Raw genomic sequence first — 15,030 nt, forward strand, 5'->3', positions numbered from 1 at the left:
CTTGTCAGACATAAATCAAGAGTACGGATCTAATTGCATCTTTCGTATGCGCAGCTACAAAGCTAGTGTAGTAAGCAGAAAAAAGCGTATAAGATGTGGATCGCGCGAAACGTGATCAACGGTCGCGCAGCGCGAAAGAGGAGCGCGAGCGAGAAGTTCGGGCGAGACGCGCGAGCGCGGAACGCGCAGAGTACCTTTGACAAACCTTTGGCCTGCGTCACAGGCATCTTCGACCACGTCTTTAGCAAACCTTTGACTCGAATCGCAGACAAATTTGATTACACTTTTGATCCGCCTTTGACAGTGCGCAAAGGCGTATCAAAGGATCACCTTTAACCCTAAAAACACAGGCGTTCAAAGGTGAGTAAAAACGGCCTTTCACGCCTTTGATTTGGTGGTAAAGGTTTATTCACAGATGATCTTTGATTCGCGTCACAGATCGTCAAAAGCGTGCAAAGGCGACCTTTACAAAACCTTTAACAACACATTTGACGCGCGGTAAAGGCGATTTTTCGTGCCGTGCTTGCAGAAACTAACCTGATGACTCTCCCAGTTTTATGTTGTCTTGATTGACATAATTGAACTGTCTCTTGTTCTCCTTAACATCATTGTTCATCACTGAGCCATTACCTGGAGGAGCTATTTCATTTATATCATCGTTTCTCTGGCCAGAAAAAAATGTTATTTCCTTTTCCCCTTGGTTGATAGGTCCTTCGGTTTGCAAATTTTCCGGTGGAGCTTCAGAGTGAGTAGCTTGAAGAGCACGAGGTTTTGAATCACCTGCAAAAATATTGAACGGGTTCTCTTCAGTTCTCACCGAGGCTAAGCAAACGTTGCTGATCGCGTTTGGACCTTTTTTTCTGTTAGAGAGGCTGGTTGCTCGTTTATCGATTTGTCTAAATACTCACTTAGTCGGACTTTATAAAAGCATTCGGCATGCCGAGGAGGCCTGTCATTGAGGTTTTTCACTGGAATACTTGAGCTAAAACTCTCAAGGTCTTGAGAAGTTGCTGTATTGGTTGGAAACACGTCACACTGGTCGACCCAGTCGTCCGCCTGTTTTCGTTCGAATTCGTACAATAATATTTCTGCCTGAAGTAAATCTTTCCTTGACTGTAAAGCGCTGCTATCCACGTCATCGAGAGGCTGATTTGAAAGCAGAAAATAAAGAAATAAAGCAGAAAATTAACGACATAAAACTGGCAGTGCTCTAAAACAATCAAGCAATGGTTGAATGGTCATCTGTTACTGAAAATATGACAAATATCTCGTGTTGAAAAGCTTTGAGCTGGTAATTGGCCACTGGAGTAACGGCAGTATTCTGTTACTTAAGTCTTAACAGTTCTGAAGTAGAGAACATTTCTCGTGTTTCTCTTGGCAGACACGAGTAGCAAGCGAGTACAATGAGCCGTTTTTCTAAACCTCTAAAGCCTATTACTGCTAGACTTCGAAGGTAAATTGTAATCATATTTGCTGAATCAATGAATGAACGAACGAACGAACGAACGAACGAATGAATGACTCAATAAATCAATGAATAAATAAATAAATAAACAAATAAATAAATAAGTACTGAAATAAGACTTACGTCAGTTATAAGTGCTCTTTCGTCTATAGCGCACAGAGACGAGCACAAGCCAGTGTTCTCAGGTAATGGAGGATACTTGCATGCAATGTTATAAGTGATAGGCGATTTACTGAGTACCACTTGGACTTCATTATGACTCGGATCCTCCTCGTTTGTGATTATCAATATCTGCTGTTTCCCTAAGAGTTCTGAGTTTTTCCCAAGCTGGTCAGTCAGGCATGTTTCACCACCTTCCTGTTTACCGTTCATTGAGGAAGCTTTAGCTGTTCCATATGCAGACGAACCTTCCTTCTCCGGGGAATTTACACTCAACAAATGTCCATGGTGTTTTTGGGAAAATTTTGAGCAAAAAGATTTGGTACACGGTCCTTTTTTCGGCTCTTCGTAGAAAGGTGCATTTTCAATGTGAAAGTGATCTCCTGTCGAACTTAGCCAGTTCAAGTTGTTGCTTTCGGAATTAAAGGAAGGTCTTTCACCGAAAGAGCTCACTTTCGAAACAGGGTTGCCAGAAATTTGTTCGTCTACAACTTCCATTGCCTTCCCCGTGGAGTTGCTGGTTACTTCCTCATTCTGAACAGGTACTTCCTGGTCAGCGTAAATGCGAGAAGCGTCTTTGCAATCGTTACTGGCCTCCTCTTGGGAAAAGAACTGTCCATATTCACTGGAATTTTTGATTTCGATATCGAGGGTCGTTTTAGTGAATTTCTCGGCAGGTGAGCCAAATGCTTTGTGTGAGGGGTTGCTTCTCTTCAAGGCTGGTCTGCAAGTCTGTTTATAGTGTTTGTTGAATCCTGGCTCTTTTATTTGTTCAAGTTGTTCTTCAGATAGCAAGTGTGCTTGCTTGACCATAGTAAACAAAGACAAGGTTGACTGATGTGGCGTAACTGTCGAAATGAAAAGCAACTTGAACAATGCGCGCGTGCGCATAGACTATGTAATGGTAATAAGTAGGTGTCGAGTCCTCAGTAAAAAAAACTCATTAATAATTCATGAAATTAAACAAAGGAAATCATGACCGTGACAGTGCTTAAATATCTGATCTTAATTAACATAGATTTTTACGATTTTATTTCTCCGTTTTCTCCTTAGTTTTAGTTTTGATTGAGAAGATATATCAAACACTCAAGACAGTGTTTGACCACGTTTCCAAACACCTCAAAGTTCGTCAAAAATACTCCGCGTCGTATTTTCAACTCTCTTCTCGGTGCTTGGAAATGTGGTCAAAGACGGTCTTTCGTACGTGCTTGATATATTACATACAAATGGTAAACGGAATCGTACGACCGCGAATCGGGAGTCAGATTTGTTTAATCACGAGTATGATTACAGTCCAAATTGGACGACACGAAGTCCTGTTACCAATTAATCATAGCTGTAACAAAATTTGAGAAAAGAAAAGGCGAAAGGTTTAACTTTGTGGTGAGAAAAAGTAATTTAATTGTTCTCGAGATTCTTGGAGAAAGAAATGATTCATTCAAGCGTACGTTACCTACAACAGCGTGCGCAAATGACATGTGCTGTCCAGTAACACGAAGCATGACATAAATTATCTAGTAAAAAAAGGCTCCGACAAGGCTGGCTGATAACTAATCAGCTTTGAGAATTTTGTTATCATTATTATTATTGTTTGTTCCCAGGCATTTGGGCCACTGAATGTCAAATAAAATAACTGCATGATTTGCCGATTTTCATTTTGAAGATTGTTTAGAACTTGGGTGTAAATGTTAATTTCTTCAGTTTCTCAATAATCTTGTCCGAGCCAAAATTTAAACACTTCCAACAGATCCAGGAAACTTACTCTTATTTTCTGTTACAGACCACTTCACTCCGATAGCTGGCCAACCTGTTGGTAATGAAGAAAACGTAAATTGAGTCAGTCTCAGTGTGCAGATAGAGTGGTTTTCAATTGAGTGTCGTAAAACCAGAACCAAAGTAATCACTCTAGCCCATCACAAAGGACACAGAAAATTCAGTGAACCAATCAAAGCTCAAAGTAATTACATGTAGGTCATGCGAAGCGCAGGAAAACGGGTGCGAGCGAGTCACTATTGGTTTTGGTTTTATTTCTGATTGGTTGAAAAAGTGGAGCGAGTTTTTTTGAACAATCGTGTAGCGTAGTTGATACAAAACCACTTACTTTCAACACTCTGAAAACCGCTCTAAATGACAAGCACTGAAGCATGCTTTTCTCTGATTAGGGTATCGATTTACAATCGATTATCAAACTTTTAAAATACATTTTCAAAGTTAAAGCGCTATCAGATTTATGTGTATTTTTTTCTTGCCCGTTATTCGGAATCACCGACAGGGGCAGCCTGGGAATTCGCGAAAAATATATGTGTTATTTGCCGGCTGGGAGGTCCGTATGGTGAAAAACTGTGACCGAGGTCTTGAAAATACTGCCCGAGGTCGCAGGCCGAGGGCAGCATTTTCAAGCCCGAAGTCACAGTTTTTCACCATACGGACCGACCGTAAGCTGGCAAATAACATGTTTATTTTTTTTTTTCCTGCAGTAAATTGGTTTTACAGATTGCAAATGGGTTTGTTTATGCAACACTTGTCATTGAATCGGCTTGCGCGCCGTTTACTAATGATTTGTAAAAAATCTCGGCAACGAGCGAGTAACTCAGGTAGTAGACAAAGATAGATGTATTAAAAAACAGATTTTTTTCGAACTACTTTGTGTTAGTTGCATTTATTTCACCAGTTAAGTTCTCCAAAATTGTTTTTGCGGTGTGAAATTTCGTGCGAAGTTTAAAGTTTTACTACAAAAACAATTTCTGTAAGTCGTTGCTTTCAAAATCACTTGAAATCAGACTTTTCTACCGTAAATTGAATAGCAGAAAGCGAGGAAATTCGTTGAGTGTATTCCACAGAAATTCTCCTAAATACAGCAACGATCAGAGAGGTAAACTCGACTGAAATTGACTCAAATTTTACGGCGAGAGAAACACAGGATTACGCGCCATTACAGCGCCAAGCTACACAAACAACCAAGCAAACTCTCACGACTTCAAAACACTTAATTGAATTTACTTACAGTGACTTTCCTTGCCATTCTAAAGTGAACAGAGATAAACTTGCGTTGACTAATCGTCGATGGACGTGTAAAAAAGGCAAAAGATTGACGATTACCGCTAACTTTTAGAAGCGAAATTTAGGCAGCGAAGAAAAAATCCGGCCCGTGGGCCGTATCGTAAAAAGCTGGACCGGTCACGTGCGCATGATTAGCCAATCAAGTTCGAGGATTTAGGAATCCGGCCCGCTCAGATGCTTGATAAAAAAAATAATAAATGATACTACAGAACACTATGTACAGAAAGACGCATCAGATAGATCGCTCTAATATGGATCACACTGGTCCACTCTCTGCTTAAATTCGTTCGTCCGTCCATCCGTTTGTTCGTTAGTTCGTTCGTTCATTGGTTCATTCATTTATCAATTAACACCACTGCTTACTCCTCCCAGTGTTAGCAATTTAGCCATTTGTGAGACCGGATTATATAAACTTAAGCTGGCTCAATATGATTTCCAGCACTTTTCAAGACTTGGAATTTTGATGGGCTATTATAACCACTCTTAACCAGTTGATGCTACAATCATGGTATCAAAAAACTGCCCAGTTATTAATGAACACGTTGTCATCATTTTCGTGACAAAATAGGTTACCATAGGAACAGTATAAACTGCTTAAAACACCATTAATTTTAGCTTTAAGTGAATATTATTCAAAAACGGTTCGGTGAAACCCAGGATAAGAGTGGACTTCTGTCACAGTTTAAAAACATTCTGTACATGGGGTTTAGAGCAACCAAAAATTTTCGCAATTTAAGAGTGGTCATAATAGTCCATCAAAATTTAAGTCTTGGAAAGTCCTGGAAACTGTTTTGAGCTAGCTTAAGACCTAATACCTCCTATTTTGGAACCTTTTTAAGTCTACCTTTGAAGTGTATGACCCTGCGATCCTCGTCGATTCAACTCGTTTAAATAACTTACGCACACTTACCGTTGTTCATCAATTTAAAGTGGCTTGGGGCATTCCAATCAAGGTATGACTCATCTTGCGAAGCCTCGAGTTTTCCTTTGTCATCTTTACTGGACTTGTAGCTATCGTGCACGCTTTTATCAAGTGGCGAAGGAAGAGTTGTACACTCAGCGAAATACTTGTATTCCTTTGAAATGATCTTGAGATTCCTGAAGTTATCAGCCATCGAAGGTCTTTCATCACACATTTCTATGGATGGAACTGTTCGGTGTTCTCGGGGCAAGGAATTTGACACTGATGTTGTGTGGTCGATATTTTGTTGCATCTCTAATTGGCATTTTTGATCATCACAAACGGACACTGTAAAATCAGAGATATCTTTCCCCCGCTGCTCATTTCTGATTGGTTCTGCTGTCTCTTCTGTTAACTGCTGACAAGTGCTTTTGAATATGAAGAGCCCTTCGTCCTTCAGGTGGCTTCTAACCTCGGATATTGTACCGCTCACTGGCAGGTCATCTGGTAAGATTTATTGAAATTATATTAAGACATTGTGCTAAATACTAGTGAATATATAAGAGATCGTGTCTTTGAACTGAGATATGAAAACATGACTGATTAAAGCCTGAAAAAAATTCAGGCTTGAACGGGATTCGAACCCATGACCTCTGCGAGACCTCTGCTGAGGTCATGGCTTCGAATCCCGTTAATTTCACAACTGCTTGTTGTGTGTGTAACTGCGATGATCAATCATGTTTCATATCTTTCTCCTTCATATATTCACTTGTATTCTTCACCATCTACGAGTATATTACGAACTCACAACTGCTTAGTTGTGTGTATAACTGCGATGATCAATCACGTTTTCACATGGTGCTAAGATAATTCCTGTTCAAGATTGGCCAAACTTTCGCGTCTAGAGGGGAGATTAGGATTAGCCAGACGGTTTAATAACTAAGGCCCGGGTTAAACGTCGAACTTCACACGAGAAGTCGGAGCTAAAGCAAGACAAGTTCAACGTTCGACTCAACTGAGTTCGTCCGACTGAATTTAGATCGACCACAAACAAGTTCTATCCGCCTGAAGTAGACGTAAGGGCTAATACGTTGTGTAAGCTTCAATGCAAAAATTTTGCATTGAGAAAAGTTAAAAAGGGATACTGTGACGCAAAATCAGCTGACATTACTGAAACTACTTTAGATATTGAAAGCTTAATATAACCCATGCATTTTGAAGAGTCGGAACATTTATGAGCCGAAATATTTACTAGTCGTAGAATTTTGTTCTTGTATTATAAGGAAAGAAGACTTGAGTAAACCCTTTTTAAGGAGAAAAAAAATCGATGAGTTTATATAGTGTACAAAAGTGTTGGAAAAACCACAAAACAGAAAGGTTATAGGTAAAAAATAGAACTGAAAAACAGAACAGCAAAGAGCCATACAAGGCCCTTGTATACCTTCATAAAATGAATTCTGCGATGCTTCATCCATATCAAATGTTACGTATGCTGTATTTTCCAAGAATCTTCGCTCCCTGCCTGATACTGCAAATCAAGAAAACGAAATATTAAGTCGGTTTAGGGGCTAACTTCAGCTCAAGTTTAAAAACAATCCAAGCTGAGCTTGGCTTCCTCGATGGAAACGTTTTTATAACGCTTGTTTACAGACTGACGGACCTAGCAAAGAAAAAGCTTAAGCTAGCTTTCACGAGTATATTCCAATACGAGTAGCGCAAAGAAAGGTAACAAAAAATACGGTTGCACCCACCTTTCAAAACGTTAGTTTTCTAGCGTCTTTAACTAAATTGTCAAACGGTAAAGAAATAACTTCAGCTCATCCGAATATCTCAAGCCTTACTTTCAGGCCGAGAAGTTTTCAAGCTTACATCTATCAAACTCCATCATCTAACCCGTAAAATAAATGTAGAATCTTAATAGGTTGTTTGCCAGAGAGAAAACGCGACAAAACGTGTCGAAAAAAGACGAAGTAAGCGATCTTACTGAGAAATGTCAGTCGCGACCAGAAAATTTCACAACAAAAACTAGTCCTTGTTTTCCTTGTATAAGAAAAACTGTTCAATGTGGAAATTGGCGGGAAAATTTAACGCGGGCTGCCACAACAAGTGACGTCACCGATCACCCAACCTCGTTCCCAGGGTCTGGACCTGCCAAATTTTGATAGGTGGGCGCTTACGACGGTTGAATGGCTCGCATTTCGGAAAAAAATAATAACAGTTTTCGGATTTTCCAGAAATTCTTTGGACAAGAACAAGAGAATATGATTTGGATCAGAAACGCTCGCTTGCGTTTTATTGGCGGGTACAAGCACTTCTAATGATCTATTTGTTATGGCCCTCTCAAGCTCTCTCAGAATATCGTGCTCTTCACCTAAGAGTGGTGCGAGCCTGAAAATCATGTGGTGTATAGGAAAACTCGGACCCCAGACCCCAGGGGGGGGACTCCCATATAAAAAGGACGGGGGTACTCGTCGTACCTTTTAGGGATTAAAAATGCGCTTTTGGTACTTCTTAGGATGTTAAGCCTCAAAAGGTCCTCAGCGGGAACTTTAGTGGTACCTTAAAGGTCCAAAAAAAATATATATCGCAGGAGGTAATGTATTGTCTTAGAACTGGTATCTCTTAGGGGTTCTTTTCAAAATTTCCAACGCGCACCCGGCCCGTCCTTTTTATGTGCGAGTTCCCCTCCCGGGCTTCAGACCTGAATAAACCCCTCAAAGTCCTGCATTTCTCGAAATTCGGACCCAAAAGAAAACTCAGATTTTGTTGCTGGAATGCTGCTTAAACCCAATCGCATTTTTTTTTTCTTTGGTACGCTTCGGCGGCATATCAGGGGAGTCTGTTTAGCCATGGTTCATATTTTAGAAGTGAAGCCCAACTACCCATGGCGAGATCAAACGAACCGTCGAAGAGTGCAAAAAAGGTACGATCCGGCCATCGTGGCCAAAATCAGGTCAGGGAGGTGATATCGCAGGATATCAGGACAGTAGACACGGCTTCTGATTGGTTAATAGAAATCTTGGGTACGGTAGACCGCTAAGTGTTTAAAGTAAGGCAAACAAAATGGCAGACGACAAGAGAAAAATACCACAAGATACAAAATAACTCCAGTTGTTCTGACGTATTTCATGACGACAGGCAAACTGCAGTGTTCGACGAACGAAGTTAGTGGCAACAGTAAAGGAACAAACATCCTTAATAGTTCCAAGGTTTTTATTGACAGGATGTTTTGAAATAAAGAGGAACAATCAATAGGGCTACAGAGAAAAGATAATCGAGAGCTTGTCATGAGATAAGAATAATTAAAATATACCTAAAAAGAATGGATAAAAATTCAAGACTGCGCACATCAGGAAAAACAATATTGCTCCATCATTATCTCTTAACTTCACATACATGTATTTTCACTTATCAGAGCTCTATTTCTAGGGAGGCAAACATCACTTGCCTAATTGTCCACCGTTCTCTATCAATAATGTAAGCTAATGATGACTAGCCTACACTGGCAACGTTATAAAAATTCAGTTAAAGTCACATTACGGTCATCTCTAGTAAAGTGACTTTTACGTTTTTATATTAAGATTCCCGGACAAAATTTACGTTCTATTTCTTGAGCATAATATTACTACTTGTTGAACTATTTTTTCATCATACCAAAGTCGTTGTCTCACTCATTAATTCCTCTTCCCAATGTTTTTACATAGAGTATTTTTCAAAATCCAGCAAATTTCATTTCATTTTCCTCCAAGCATAGGGCAAATTCCCTCTCTACACTGACCCCTCCCGTCCTTTCGTGGAGTATTCGCTGATTATACCCGGAGAGCTTTTGTTGAATCCGCATTGGTAATACCTGGACAGCTTTCGTTGAGCCTTCACTGGTGATACCTGGACAGTTTTTGCTGAACATTCACTGGTGATACTTGGACGGCTTTCGAGGAACCTTCACTGGCAATACCTGGACAGCTTTTGTGGAATCCTCAACAGTTATTCTTGGATGGTGTTCGTTGAACTCCCTTTGGCAATACCTGGATGGTGTTTGTTGAACCCTCACTGGAAGAACTGGATGGTATCTTTGGATCCTCACTAGTACCAAGACAGCTTGAATTCTGCTGCAGGCAGTGTGTGTGTTTTCACGGGTAGTACCTAGAAGTCTTCTGTTGGTTGGATGAGCTGTGCCCTGTTCCAGCCTTGTGACTACGTCCTTGATGTTGATGGTGCCTTGAGTGTGAGGAACCACCTGATGGCCCTGTCAACATACAGTGTACATGTAGAAACATACATACCCAGTAAATATCATAAGGAATATACTGACTGCCATTAAACTGCTTGTTATTCAACTATTGGATATTTTATTTGTGGACTCCAGATAGATCCAATAGATCCCAGAACATGAGCAGATGTTTGGTCATAGCAAGTGCAAGTACAGAACAACAGCATACCTTGATCTACAACATACTGTGTAGTATCACGTTTAGGATTCAGCCGTAATTTGGGTCAGCATGTGTGAGAGGATTCTTTCCACATGTAACTATAATCATGTTTCTAGTGATCTCATTGTTCATGTACCCTGACCATTGTCAGTTTCATTTCATTTTTCACCAGCTGACAACGATACCCATCTATGATCAATATCACTGCCCTAAAACCTCTACTTGTTTCATAAAATTGTCTGAATTTGCGGTTAAGTGGCAGGTGATAGTGAAGAGTCAAGACCATTGTGTTGGATAACTAAACTCAGCTGACCAATCTGCTGCAAGTTTAAAGAACCGCAACAAATTCTTGAAAAAAAAAAAAAACACAAAAAAACAATTGCACCTAGATTAAACAGTCCTATTTGCAATGTTTACTAGATTTGAACATGCCTGTGTATGAGCCTGACGATGAGGATCCTTCCAGGGAGCTTGGGTACTTTCCAGCATATTTCTTCCCAGCACTTCCCTGATGGTGACTCTTTGACCCAGAGTAAGGAGGATAAGGACTAAACTTGTGGCTGGCTCTCTTTACTGACTGGGGTCCCTGGGCATGGTGTTGTTGATAGTCATGCTGTGGAATTAACAGACTGTGTTGTAAAACAAGAGATGATGAAAAGTGTTAATTGTGTTCTTTCCACATTAATGCTCAACATACATGTACATGTACATGTAATAATACAAACTTACTTCCAAGCAAACAGTTGGCAGCAACAAATGACGAATGGAGAACATTTTGAATAATCCGTCAAGTGCCAGGTGTCAAAGCAGGTCAAAATAACACATTGACTCGTTTACAAATTTTCACCACTAATACACAAAGTGTGTGCTTGATTTCTAGCTCATATCCATGTACATGTGGATTCCTCACATTATTTTGACACACATTATGAGTTTGTCTGGCAGGAAATTATAAAAAAAATAATGTATTGAGGGAATTATAAACCGTAACCTCAATTTTGTGCAAATACAATTTTTCACATAGTTGGATCGTCCAGGTGAGGGTACGATGTAGTTCTGAAAAGAACAGTTGTTGGTGACTCCTGCTTTGACAACCTCAGCATAAGTCATCTTCAGAGTCAAGGGAACATCGTTCCAAAGACAGTTTTCCTTTCCTGCTCATACAAAAACATGTATTTTTGTTGAGTTTTGCAGCTTGCTTTATTCTTGACCTCATCCCACTAGTAAATTATGCACAGCTTGAGAAAAGTAATTACCGTGTAGTGTTGAGAATATCCAAGTCCAGCACTTTGCCTCTGTTCAGGCTTCTGGTGCTGTTGCTGTTGCTGCTGCTGCTGTTGTGGTGGTGGCAGCATCTGCTGGGACTGATGTCCTGCATCATATGGCACTTGCCGGCTTTGGCTCTGGTTTCCCTGCTGCTGGTGAAACTGCTGTGTTGTCATTGTTTGCTGCCTGTGTGGAATTTGGTCAGGCTGCTGTCCTTGGTGTCCATGTGCTGAAGGGTACTGCCCTGCCTGCTGCTGCTGCTGCTGTTGTTGTTGCTGTGGATGGTATCCATGCTGGCCACTTGGTGGTGCTTGCTGAGCTTGGTAAGCTACAGGCTGCTGCTTTGCTTGGTATCCCTGTTGCTGAGAATGCACCTGATAGGACTGCTGAGACTGCATCTGATGCATACTAGAGGCGTGAACTGGATAAGGCTGGAGGTGTGGTTGGTCCTGGACATGTTGTGCTGGGTATCCATGCTGGGGTCCTTGGTTGTGCTGTGCTGAGCTTGGTTGCTGCTGTGTTTGTGGGCGTGGGGGAGGCTGAAAAGCTTGCTTCTGATTACTTTGTTGTGCATACTGTTGATAACCTGGCTGTTGCTGCTGTAGTTGTGGCTGTACATGGTAAGGAAACTGCTGCTGCTGCTGGTGCTGCTGTGGTTGCTGTAACTGGTGACCTAGAGCCTGCTGATTTTCCTAAAAAAAGTTAATCATGATTTTTATACTGTAACTGTAGAGCTTGTGGGCAATCAACAATTTGCTTGCGTGAAAAAAGAACAAGTCCCAAACACACCTTAGGAGACAATGCAAACGATCAGAATGGTTGCCAGTTTGCAGTAATGAGAAAATTTGCAAACCTCCATCTCATGGCAAGTCAGTGAAACATTGGATAGAAACAATTTTAACCTCTTTAAATTTATAGCTTGATAATTCTTGGATTTAAATTGGTCAAATGAAAGCTGTTGAAGAGAAAAAATATGACTCAAACCCATCAAAAACTTTGTTAATACAAGGCAACTGCTAGGTAGTCATCAGTGTATTGTTTATGGTTTCTAATTTCACCACAGGTATCCCAAGCTCCTTGGGTAGTTGGGAGCCATCAACATTATTATATGGCATTATGTAACAGCATAAATATAAGGGTTTGTATGGGAATGTAACGATCGTATGTGACAGTTCAAAATATGGAAAAGAAATTGAATATAAACGACTTACTTTGACTCTTCTGTGTGTTACTTTTGTCTCCATGCCGTTATGAGACCATTTCAATGCGATTTCAGCGAGTTTCAGTTTCAATGGTTTCCTCTCTATATGCCCCGATTGCCTCAAAGTTCCACATACATCACGTACGATAGTTTTCCTTCACATTCCTGTTTTGTATCCGAGGTTCACCAACACTGATATGGAATAAAAGGGTGCCAATTCCTGGAAAAGCTCTCGCTGCATGCAGTGAAATGAGGTGTTATTAAAAAACTTAGCGACCTGGCCTAAGGTTCAAACTTCTCACGCTCAGGGTGGATGAAGGTATATTTCCTCTTACACTGTTATGCAATGTCATATAATAATGTTCACGGCTCCCAACTACCCAAGGAGCTTGGGAAACCTGTGATTTCGCTTTGCTCATCAGCTCCTTCCATTTCAGGTGCCTGTTTTATACAACTGTGTAATGTAGTTGAAATGTAGCCAGATAATGTGTTTCATTATGCTGATAATAGGATGTATTTACCTGCTGGGACGGTCCACCTTGCTGAAGCAGTTGTCTGTTAAACTGAGGCTGTGATTCTGAACCTGTACCAGTAGGGGTGAGTTGACGAGGGGCATGATGCTTTTCTTGAAAATGACTTTCAGGCTGTGACAAAGTTACATGTATAAGTGTTCTAGATATTACATTCAATTTGTTGCCAGTTGTCACTCACTCCTTGGCTTCCTTCTATTTTTGCAATGAATATTCAGTGTATCTTTAACATTACATAAATTCAATTGTTTGGTGACATTTTGGGTGGATTACTGCTCTTCCCTAGGCATTAAGTTCAACTCCAGGAAAAAGAGGTGTTCTAAATGCAATGTCCAATTATTTGAAACAACCAAAATCTACTATGTTTTATAAACATTAAGTGAACTTGCCTGTCATGTTAATATGGACATCAAAGGGACATGCAGAAGTGTCTGCATTATCTGGGTGTCTGCATAAAGCAGGCTAATTTAAGAGACAAAGAAAACTGTCTGTTACAAGTGGGTGTCCTTATTACGTGGGTGTCTGCAGAGGAAGGTCCGCTTGTAGTTGTTATATTTTGATATGTACCTGATTGCCTGCAATAATGGGTGCCTGCACTTGGCTATGTTGAAATACAGGAAATCTCTCTTGGACTGCAGCTTGGACTGGCATCTGAGTTGTCTGTGGTGGGTAAGGAGCATGTACAACTTGAAGACTCTGCATTTGTTGAGAATGGATTTGTGCCTGAATAAAACCTGAGAGAGGATGTGGAGGACTTCCTTGTCTTCTGATCACACCTGAATTCAAGGCATATTGTGTGATCATGTTACATGTATGTACAAGTTATTTACTGTATGAATTAACTCATCACATCAACACCACTCTCTGAATCTCCCCTGATATAGTCTCTTTGAGCAACATAGAGAGTATTACACGCAGGGAATTATCCATGGGAAAAAAGATGGTGGCTGTACATTTTACTGCAAATTATACCGTGCAAACCTTACACAGCCCACAGAGTACAAGGAGAGCCACATTCTTGCAGTATTTGTCCCTGCACTAACAAAATTGTGTATGTTAGGTTTGAAGGTTTGAGAACTTTTCTGCACATTTTTATGAGCACTGTTAAAGTTTTTGTGTCCTAAGAATTATGGGTAGATGTACCAGTCACCATTTTTCTTCTGCCAACAGAGGAATGAATATGACATTCATAGCTGTTTTAGGTCCATGAAAATTTGAGCACTGCATGGGTGAGGGTAGATAATTATTATTCATTCCAAAAGACACTCTTCAAAAAGTATTGACTACATGTAGGTGGCCAAAAGTTGCTGCAATCGAATGCAATCATATTCAATCAGTAGACTGAGTTGGATTGGATTCAATTACCAAACATCCATGTCAGATAGGTTGCGCGCAGAAGGCATTGACGGTTTTGATAATTTACCGTAATTTAAAACATTGCTAGTGCATGTTATCACACCTGAACTTGGAGCACCATCCCCAAGGGAAGATTGTGGGTGTCCTGTGGGTGTCAACGCAGCCTGCCCTGTAGCCAAACCCTGAACGCCTCTAGAACTGCCTGCTAAAGTTATACAAGTAGATGCCTTCAATGAAGCTTGATTTTCTTGCTGTTTCTTCATTTCATTTTCATAATTTAAAGCTCGCTTGAATTGCGAAAAAAGCTCGTGTTTCTTCTCCTTCAGTTGTTCCAACTTCGACTCTAATTCAGCAATTTCCTTTTTTACATCTTCCACTGTTTCTTTCTTTTTCTCTTCTTCTTTCTTTCGCTGTTTTTCTTCCTCCTCCTTCGCTTTGCTTTCGGCAAGAGCCTGTTTGCCCTTCTCTCTTTGTCGCCGAATGTACGCGTGCACGGCTCTCTGCTGGTCTTTGGTCGGGCGACTTCTTTCAAGCAGAACAGGCATTTTCGTTTCCTGTTAAAGAGAGAGCCGACTTCCACGCGATGACAATATATAGACAAACAAGTTTCTGACAATTTTAGTACTAACAGTTTGTCGAAGCAAAATCGCCATTTTTCACCA

The 15,030-nt window shown here is 40.5% G+C and overlaps 2 protein-coding genes across 2 annotated transcripts; both read right to left on the reverse strand.

The window, feature by feature from the left end:
• Positions 1 to 3,354: 3,354 nt before the first annotated feature.
• Positions 3,355 to 7,621, reverse strand: LOC149097200 (uncharacterized). The gene is made up of 4 exons (XM_089279854.1): positions 7,337 to 7,621; positions 7,027 to 7,113; positions 5,595 to 6,089; positions 3,355 to 3,431 (listed from the first exon to the last, which is right to left on the reverse strand). Exons 2-4 carry the CDS (start codon positions 7,058 to 7,060, stop codon positions 3,355 to 3,357), a joined length of 606 nt encoding a protein of 201 aa, XP_089135980.1. The 5' UTR covers positions 7,061 to 7,113; positions 7,337 to 7,621.
• Positions 7,622 to 8,780: 1,159 nt separating this feature from the next.
• Positions 8,781 to 14,980, reverse strand: LOC110058242 (uncharacterized). Its single transcript, XM_020764854.2, has 6 exons — positions 14,472 to 14,980; positions 13,580 to 13,788; positions 13,004 to 13,126; positions 11,272 to 11,973; positions 10,448 to 10,628; positions 8,781 to 9,831 (listed from the first exon to the last, which is right to left on the reverse strand). The coding sequence occupies exons 1-6, from the start codon at positions 14,911 to 14,913 to the stop codon at positions 9,716 to 9,718; spliced, it is 1,773 nt and encodes a 590-aa protein (XP_020620513.2). The 5' UTR covers positions 14,914 to 14,980; the 3' UTR covers positions 8,781 to 9,715.
• Positions 14,981 to 15,030: the final 50 nt, after the last annotated feature.

This window comes from Orbicella faveolata, unplaced genomic scaffold (genome assembly GCF_042242905.1).
Source record: "Orbicella faveolata isolate gen_17 unplaced genomic scaffold, um_ofav_v1 contig_47, whole genome shotgun sequence".
NCBI classification, from domain to species: Eukaryota; Metazoa; Cnidaria; class Anthozoa; order Scleractinia; family Merulinidae; genus Orbicella; species Orbicella faveolata.

Bases quoted from the DNA above. Each gene is read 5' to 3' on its own strand.
- LOC149097200 (XM_089279854.1), bottom strand. From the start codon at position 7,060: ATGGATGAAGCATCGCAGAATTCATTTTATGAAG. The intron at 6,090-7,026 runs GTATACAAGGGC...AAATCTTACCAG, and splicing joins GCAGAATTCATTTTATGAAG to ATGACCTGCCAGTGAGCGGT. The intron at 3,432-5,594 runs GTAAGTGTGCGT...CATTACCAACAG, and splicing joins CTTTAAATTGATGAACAACG to GTTGGCCAGCTATCGGAGTG.
- LOC110058242 (XM_020764854.2), bottom strand. From the start codon at position 14,913: ATGCCTGTTCTGCTTGAAAGAAGTCGCCCGACCAAAGACCAGCAGAGA. The intron at 13,127-13,579 runs GTACATATCAAA...ACTTTGTCACAG, and splicing joins CCATTATTGCAGGCAATCAG to CCTGAAAGTCATTTTCAAGA. The intron at 10,629-11,271 runs GTAATTACTTTT...TTAATTCCACAG, and splicing joins GATATTCTCAACACTACACG to CATGACTATCAACAACACCA.